At 43.8% G+C, this 8,472-nt stretch overlaps 1 protein-coding gene across 3 annotated transcripts in view; it reads left to right on the top strand.

Annotated features, from left to right (window-relative positions):
* The first annotated feature begins 835 nt into the window (after positions 1 to 835).
* The window catches only part of DCLK1 (doublecortin like kinase 1), a 237,606-nt gene continuing 229,969 nt past the window's right edge, over positions 836 to 8,472 (top strand). For all 3 annotated transcript variants that reach the window (XM_033051779.1, XM_033051780.1, XM_033051784.1), the window contains exons 1-2: positions 836 to 1,167; positions 4,120 to 4,509. In XM_033051779.1, the coding sequence (XP_032907670.1) occupies positions 4,134 to 4,509 (376 nt within the window). In that variant the 5' untranslated portion in view covers positions 836 to 1,167; positions 4,120 to 4,133. The remainder of the gene's footprint in view (positions 1,168 to 4,119; positions 4,510 to 8,472) is intronic.

Below are 8,472 nucleotides of genomic sequence, written 5' to 3'. Positions count from 1 at the left end.
GTTTACCTGACAAGCAGAAGAGGGCTGAAGTCTTTGTTGCACAAAGGAGAGCAGACCAGATCCTTCACATCGAGAAGGATCTCACCACTGAAAGTTTTACATTAAAGTGGAGAATAACAAGCCTATGAGGAGAAAGCATCAAGTATGGCTGAATTTTTGTCTGGAGGTTGATTTAGGTAACATGCTCCAAGACTTGATGGGCTCAAGCTTTGAGTGACTCAGTCAGATGAAGCCCGAAATGCCTTTGGCATGTGTTCTGAGAAATGTCAGCTTAAAAACTGTAGCATCTACAGAAGTTAGTCACCTCCAAGTCAGCTGTAACTAAGTGAGTGGTGTGAATAAGCCTGGCTCCATTGCTTTTAATACCTAAATTGCACATCAATCCCACCTTCAGCACCCAAACAGTGTCATGGGGCTTTGGGAACTCGGTGGGATTTCAGTACTTGGCGCCCAGGCGAACCTCCTGGAAATGCCAGCACACACATTCGGTGTAATTACTTCCCAAGGCGCTTTCCGGGCTCGGTCCAGATGTCCCCCTGGCCAGGCACAGCTCTGCCCCGGGCACAGGCAGCTCCGGACGGGGCGCGTCTCACCGCCGGGGCTGCCCGGGACAGCGACCCGCGGTGCGGCCGGGCCGTGCCCGGGCAGAGCCCGCCGGGATGGGGCCCGATGGTGCCGGCAGGGCCGGGATGGTGCCCGACGGTGCCGGTAGGGCCGGGATAGTGCCCGATGGTGCCGGCAGGGCTCGGCTGGCAGCCGGCTCCGGCATTCCCGCAGCGCCGATGGAAGAGCGGGCCCGCAACGGGAGGGAGAGAGGGGGAGACAGCGGCGGCGGCGCCGCCCTCTGGAGAGCGCCTGGGAGAGGCTGGTGTGAAGAGCCGCATTTCAATGAGGGCCGGGCTAATGCAAATCACTGCAACCCGCAGCAGCAGAAGAAAGGCGAAGCAGCTGCAGCCCGGGCTCCCCAGCAGCGCGCTACAGCCAGGGGAGGCGTAACAAAGGCAGCAGAGCCGCTTTCTGCGGCAACTCCTGCGCCTACAGCCGGGTGGTCGGGGGGAGGGCGGGAGCCGCCGCTCTTTGGCCGCTTCCCATTCCGAGCCGCGCCTTCCCTCCGCGCCCGGCCGGCAGGTCTGAGTGAGGAGGTGCCCGCCAGGCTGCGGAGAGCAGGTAAGAGCCGGGCCGTGCCCGCCCTGCCCCGTCCTGCCCCGCAGCGGGGCTGCGGCGTGCGGGGCGCCGGGGCGCGGTCGCGGGCGGGCGGGAGCGGAGCGATGCACCTGTGCCCATTGTGTGCGGCGCGGCCTCCGCCGCGGGTGCGGAGCGAGTGCCGGGCTGCGGGCGCTGCCCTGCCCTGCCCTGCCCTGCCCTGCCGTGCCGTGCCCTGCCCCGGGCGGCTCGGGCACCCTGCGCGGCTGGGGTGCCTGGTGCCGCCTCCAGAGCGATGGGGTGTTTCACACGCGGTTGCCCTACCCCAGCAGAATAAACCCCATCGTTTCGCGAAGCCGCTGCCGCATGTGTCCGTGTTCCCCCAGCGAGCCCGCCGCCCTCCCCCGGTGACTCTAGTGGTCATCCTGCTGCTTAGCCGCCCTATGGTCTGCGCTGGGTCCCAGTCACATCGCGGCGTGCTGTGGGGTTTTTTTTTTAATCAGCATGTGTGTTTTTTCCATGGAAATGCTTACCCACACCTGTATTATAAATAATTCTTTAACAGATGTTAGGGTGTGAAGTGTTGGCATGGTGGTTTTTCAGGGGCGTGTCTGTTCGTTTTTCCGTATCTGCCCGTATGATACTGTGGATTAATACACACAAACGGAAACATCAGATCAAATTGTTTAGGATTTCTTTGTCTGCTCTGACCTTGTGGTTTAAACACGCTTTTTTCTACATACCAGGAATGTGGAGCTAAAGGGGAGCTCTATTTCGGTTGTAAGGATATAGTTGGGAATTACAGACATTTTTGATAAAAGCATAAACGTGTGGAAGAAAGGACAGTGACTCACACTTCTTCCTTTTCTCATCCAAAATTAATAAAGCTGAAAGAGTAGATCTTGGTCTAAACTTTTTTTTTTTTAAATTATTATTATCATTTTTATGTGGGGGGTGTTGTATTTGAGGTGATTTGAGCAAAGAAAACAGCAGACCTAAGAAAAATCCATTTTTCTTGGCATGGGAATTTCTTTAGAGATACAGTTTCTGAATTGTGCATTCTGGGATTGTTTAAATCTAAATAACAGGTTCTCACTGGGATTGGATGGGAATTAAAATATCTGACAAATATTTTTAACATGGAAGCAGTGGTAGTATGTTCTCAATCCCAAGACATGGCCACTAAGCTATATTTTGCATTTAACCTATAGAGAAGCGTCAGTGAAAAGCCCCAGCAATGTTCTTGTTCATTTCACTGAAGTGGGATGTAGTGTGCCTAGGAAAAGCAGGGCTTAGTCTTTTTCTTGTACATATAAAAACACACACACATGCACTGTATTATGTGTAGGTACTTTTAAAGGATTTGCAAGTATAAATCCTGCATTTATACATAAGCATATGGTCCTGTGTCAGTGTAGCAAAGCCAGTTGTGAGCTGTAACCAAAGTAGGGTAAATAATTTCCACTAGGGCCCCATATTTGCCTTAGGTGCTTGTGCTAGTCCAGCACATGGACTGCTCCGAGAAGCTGCTGAGCACATCATCCATGGTTTTGCAGCATCAGAGTCCAGCTGTGTGATCATTGGTTTAATACAAACTTCTGCAAGCCAAAGAGCATCTGTAAGTTTTTGTCCATTTCCTCCCACTGTTCTACAGCTGGTTTGAATACATCTTTTTTCTTAATGGTTACATCATTATGAGTGGTTGAAACAAAGCTAGTGCTTGCTGGTTTTTGTCTTTTTATTGGAAATCAATGAGAGAGGCAAATTCTAAATTAGGTCTATGTAGCCTTGCTATAAATAAACTTACAGTGCTTTACTGTTCTGCAGAATCTGCAAATCTAGGTGGCTCCTAAATTAAAATGAATATGTTTTGGACCTAATGATATTTTGATTATTCTATTTTTTATTTTGTATTTTTGTGTCTTCTGTGTGTGAAGATTAATGTAAATTTGTATTATTTAGTCTTGTATTGAGTCTCAAAAAAGAACAGAGGTATCTGCCTCCTTGATTTTATTTCAGAACATGTGAGCTTCTGTTTATGTAAACTGTATTCAACAACTGGGATTGTTTTGGTCAGGGTTGATGGGTGTTTCTCACTGCCAAACACAGGAGACACCAATTGCTGATTTGCTCAATGACACTGATTTTATCACTCCTTTGGCGATGGCAAAAGAAGCTGTTGGCCTTAGTCAATTAGAATATTAGGCTTGGCATATTAATAATACATCTTGCAAGACATAGAGCATTGAAGTATCTTGCTCATTGAAAAACACTGTCTCTGTCAAATATATTTTTTCTTTAATTTCATGCCATTTGAGCCCTTCTGTTAGTTCAGAGTAAAGCATTTGTACAAGGACAACTGAAGTAGTTTATTGCAAAGCTTAGGCTGTGAGGAAACCAGTGGAATATGCAGGTAGTTTTAACATTGGGATTGACCCCCTATGTGTGAAGTCCTGATTCTCATTACCAACCCTCCAGATCTATTCCTCTGAAAATTTCTTATTGCTTAGTTGTTGGCAACTGGCAGCCTTTCTTAAACAACACCCCTTGAGATCACAGTTGGAACCAAGAGTTTAGTGGGGGCAAAGAGTCTAGAAGGCAGATGAGACTCAAATAGCACCTGAATATAACATGAGAAAAAGTAGAAAGCTGATGCATTTGTTCCTTTTTTCCATTAGGTCAACTTTGTCACCTAATTTTCCAAGATACTGCATTTGTCAGTGTTTGCATATCATTAGCATTTGGGTTCATGAGTGACGTTACGATGTCTAACTTACATGTAGCTCTTAAGGCATGGCGAGAGGCTTATGTGTAAAATGACTATGTGAATGTAGCATGGCTTTATTCAAACATTTTTCCTCAACCTAGAAAGCAGTCCTCTGTAGGAACAACGTATACAACAGGAAGTCATAAATGGAGCTCCATTAAAACTTCTAAGTTCCTTAAGCTTTTTCTCTCATCTTGTGCATTCTTTAGGTTGAACTTCCAAGATGTCCCTTGGGAGAGATATGGAGCTGGAGCATTTTGATGAGCGTGATAAAGCGCAGCGGTATGGCAGAGGGTCGCGGGTGAATGGTTTACCCAGCCCTACTCACAGTGCCCACTGCAGCTTTTACCGAACCCGTACTCTACAGACCCTGAGCTCTGAGAAGAAAGCCAAGAAAGTTCGTTTCTATCGCAATGGAGACCGGTATTTCAAAGGGATTGTATATGCCATCTCCCCTGACCGCTTTAGGTCCTTTGAGGCTCTCCTGGCTGACCTGACCCGAACTCTGTCTGACAATGTGAACCTGCCCCAGGGAGTGAGAACAATCTACACAATCGATGGCTCCAAGAAGATTTCCTCCTTGGACCAGCTAGTAGAAGGTGAGCAGTAAGATCTGGAAGTGTAAAGTTAAGTTTGGGTCACCTTTGTCTAATCCGCTAAATCTTTCAAAAAGAGGTAATGGTATTCTTATTGATAAAGGAAGGATTTTCAATGGTCTCAATAGAATTGTGAATATCTTTAATGATGCCTTGAAATATTGTTGCCTTGCTACTTATTTCCTTCTTGTTGAACATGTCTAACCTTTTCCTTAGAACACAGTGTTGATAGTCCTTGATCCTGAAGATTGCATCTAATCCTTTTCATAAAAATGCAAGGTCAAGTACCAATGGGAGTTTAGTATGTTAAACTTCAAAAGGTCTGTGGTGCTAATGAAACCCCTGTGAAATTCAGTTCAGATGTTTTTGGTTTCTTAAGTCTGTGAAGCCTAGTGAAGAGCTCTATCTCTTCTCTACAGGTAAATATGACTTAAGTAAAATACTAGCCTCTCATTGAGTGTCATAAATGTCTACAACCTGTTAAAAGCATAATATTGTAGCCGTGATTCAGCTGGGGTAGACTGTAAGCTTTTTTTCCTCTGCAGTGTATCCCTTTTCCCCAGTCACACAATTGGTATGGTTGAAAAAGACTTCTTACATCACTGAGTCCAACTGTTAACCCAGAACTGCTAAAGCCACCACTAAATCATGTCCCTAAGTGCCACGTCTGCACATCTTAAAAACCTACAGGGATGCCCTGTTCTAGTGCTTGACAGCCCTTTCCATGAAGAATTTTTTTCTGAATACCCAGTCTAATCCTGCTCTGGCCCTACTCGAGGCCTTTCCTCTTGTCTTATGCCTTGTTTCTTGCGAGGAGAGGACCAACACCCACCTTGCTACACCCTCCTTTCAGGTAGCTGTAGAGACCTTACATTTTCTGTAAATAAGGCTTATATATGGTATAAACCATCACCAGTAATTTGAACCAATGATTCTTGGTCACTGTGAAATGTCAGACATGCCAGTCATTAATTTGCCCGTTGAGAACAAATTTATCACTCCTTGAGTGATAGTTCTATTGCCAAAAGAAGCTGTCAGCATTAATCAATTTGAGTATTAAACTTAAAACATTAATAGTACTTTTCACAAGTTTTATGAATAGCTACAGTAGCTTTTCCAACATGAGGTGCTTCTGGACTACAGTGGGTTTCTAGTGTAAAATGTCAGAATGTACAGAGTATGAAGGCTTTGACTATCACATGGCTATAAATGATGGTGTCTCTTACCTGTGAACTTTAAATGCAGGTGCTTGATTGTGTTCCAAGAAAATAAAGGTGGAACAATTTGTTTATTCTTTCTTCCATCCTACTTCTGGCCCCAGTGTGCCATAGACAAATCAGTAAAGAATGGATAGATAGCAACCAGACATCCAATTTAGACTTATAACAGAGATTGTAATTTCTATGTGATTTTCATTTTTAGCACCAGGTGAGAGAACTTGCAATATCAGGATCTAATGAGAGGATCAGAAGAATGAGAGAAAAGGCTAATGTCAAGTGTGGCTCCTGATAGAGGAGCACAGCTTTGCATAGCAAGCCCTTTAAGTATTGAGAACCTGATATTCTTGATAATCTTCCTTGTGTAAAAAGGAAAGTAGGGGACGACATGAAGATGCTCCAGGAAGAAAATTGAAGAGGTGGGATTGTCTGTCTAGGTAACGGGTTTGGGTATTAGGACCAGAGATGTAATGAAATGGAAAGGAAACTGGTTTTGGAGCAATGCTATCAATTTTGGGGCACAGTTAAAGCTGTATTTGTCAGGACAGTATTTAATTGCTAGAGAAAATCAATTTCTGGGAGGAAAGTCCGATATTAATCAACATCTGTTTAAAAGTAGTCTCTGTGCATTTGCTTATTTGATTGGTATGCTCAGCAAGAAGCAAGTTTCATTGATGTTAATGTTGATTTGCACAGTCCTTTTGCAGCCAGTCAGAACCAGTTTTGAAAATAAAGAACTGAATTCAGAAATAATTCCAGTAACCTGTAAGATTGGTTTATTTTGGCATCCTAGTGAAGAATAATACCAGGTATTAATCAGTCAGTCAAAATGAATGACAGCACAAGAGCCTAGGTTCATTTTAAAGAAAGCATTTGGGATTTCTTTTTTTCCTGTGATACTTACCCTTTCAATGAATGCGTCTTCCCTTCCTGGTATAATTCAAGGAGGACAGTCTTGTTTTCTTTTCCCATTAAGACTGTGGGATTTACAGAAGTCAGTCTTTGTGTGGAAGAAGAGAGCTGCATCCTCATTCTATCTGAAAAGGGGCTTCTCTTTATTTGTGTAAAACTGCATGGTGGGTCGTTTCACTTGCAGAACTTCACAAGGAGCACGGGTTCATATATTATTAGCTCAATGATGGTTTTTGCATAAGGCCCTTCCACTCTTTACTATACAAATTTATTGGAGTTTGGCTCGTCTGGTACAGCATTAATTAGCTTGAAGCTGTGCTTTGTGCTTAAATAGCTGGAAAATCACTTGATTTTTGCCTCTTGCCAAATGGCATTTGTGCTCCAACTACTGAAATATGAAGCATTGCTTTCTTCATGGTGAGACTATTCCCTTCCTGTGTGAATTGAGTAATTAATTTATTGAGACTGTTATGAATTTACATCATGGAGGGAAACATGATTTGGTGATTGCAATGTAAAGCAAATATATAAAGCCTTGATTTTAGAGTTGTTTTTTGCCTTTATGCCGTGAGGAAGTTCCTGTACTCTTACCTTCTCATGCGATACATAAAGGCAGAGAGGCTCTTGGGGGAAGTGAGACAGCAGCCACTGTCTTTCATCCCAGAGCTAAATACACAGAACTGCATGAAAGATAGTCCCAAAGGAAAAAGATTGTAAAAGAGCTGTTTTGCTTCAGTTATATTTAGTTTCATTCTGCATACAGTTCAGAGCTGGCATGGCTGTATGCTGGTGTTTTAGATTATTCTGAGATGCGTGGACATGTTTTCTCTTTATTTGAAAGTAATGACATCCCTGAGCATGGGGGTTGTGAGGGTTCTGTGGTTTAATAGATTTTGGTTTTTTGTTTTTGTTTCCCCCCATCTTTTTGTTTGGTTGTTTGTTTTTCTTAAGACTTACGCATGTGAGATTTCTTGGAATTTAATAGCAAGGGGTATGTAGTGTTGTAAAAAGTTCCATGTGGTCTGTCACCCTACATGAAGGAAGTAGTGCAATGGATTCAGGTTCCTTCTTTTTATCAGCCCTGAAGTTAGGACCCTCTTACGTTTAGAGAATGGATTCTGAATGTGACATGACTTTATTCCCTAGGCATGGCAACCAATCAAAGCATGTAGAAGCAATAAAGATGAAGTTGCTTTTGAAGGCTAAATTTTTTAGCTGTGAAGGAAGTTTCAGGAAAGGACGTTGCTTCTCCAAAACTGTATCATCCTTAAAGCTGAAGGTGGTGGGGTCTTGGCTCCAAAATAACCGATGAACATTGCAAGCTAACTCTGAAACAAAGAATATTTAGAGTTTTTACTCCTGGGGTCCTCCTGTGTGGAGCAAAGACCACAGAATCAATCCCCAGCCAGAACTGCTTCCCTTTCTCATTAATTTTTATTATAATATTGTCTCAGAGTATTGGATGTGAATCAGAATTGATTGTTTTAGGTTTCTACAATACCTACCACAAAGTTAACCCTGGAGCTGAGAGCTGGCAGTCAAAGATCAGTTGAAAACCCCAGACCACAAGCCTGAGAGAACACTGGGAAACAATTTTGTCACATGTCAATATTGGGTGCACTGCCAAACAATTCTAAAGACTTCTATCTGTGTGTGCATGTTTTGTGTAGGCATAATGGCAAAAACACTTTTAAGGAATACTCTGAAAAGCAAAAATGAATGCCTCTCAGGGATTATCTCAGAGCTGCAAACCTTGTTGAGGGAGCAGTTTGAAAGGTTGTAGATATACAAGCTTTAAAACCCAGTAATAGCTGTAACCAGCTAATGACTCTTGGGA

This window comes from Catharus ustulatus, chromosome 2 (assembly GCF_009819885.2).
Source record: "Catharus ustulatus isolate bCatUst1 chromosome 2, bCatUst1.pri.v2, whole genome shotgun sequence".
In the NCBI taxonomy this organism is placed as follows: Eukaryota; Metazoa; Chordata; class Aves; order Passeriformes; family Turdidae; genus Catharus; species Catharus ustulatus.
The sequence above is the reverse complement of the archived record's forward strand: the minus strand, read 5'-3'. Positions and strand labels throughout refer to the sequence as shown.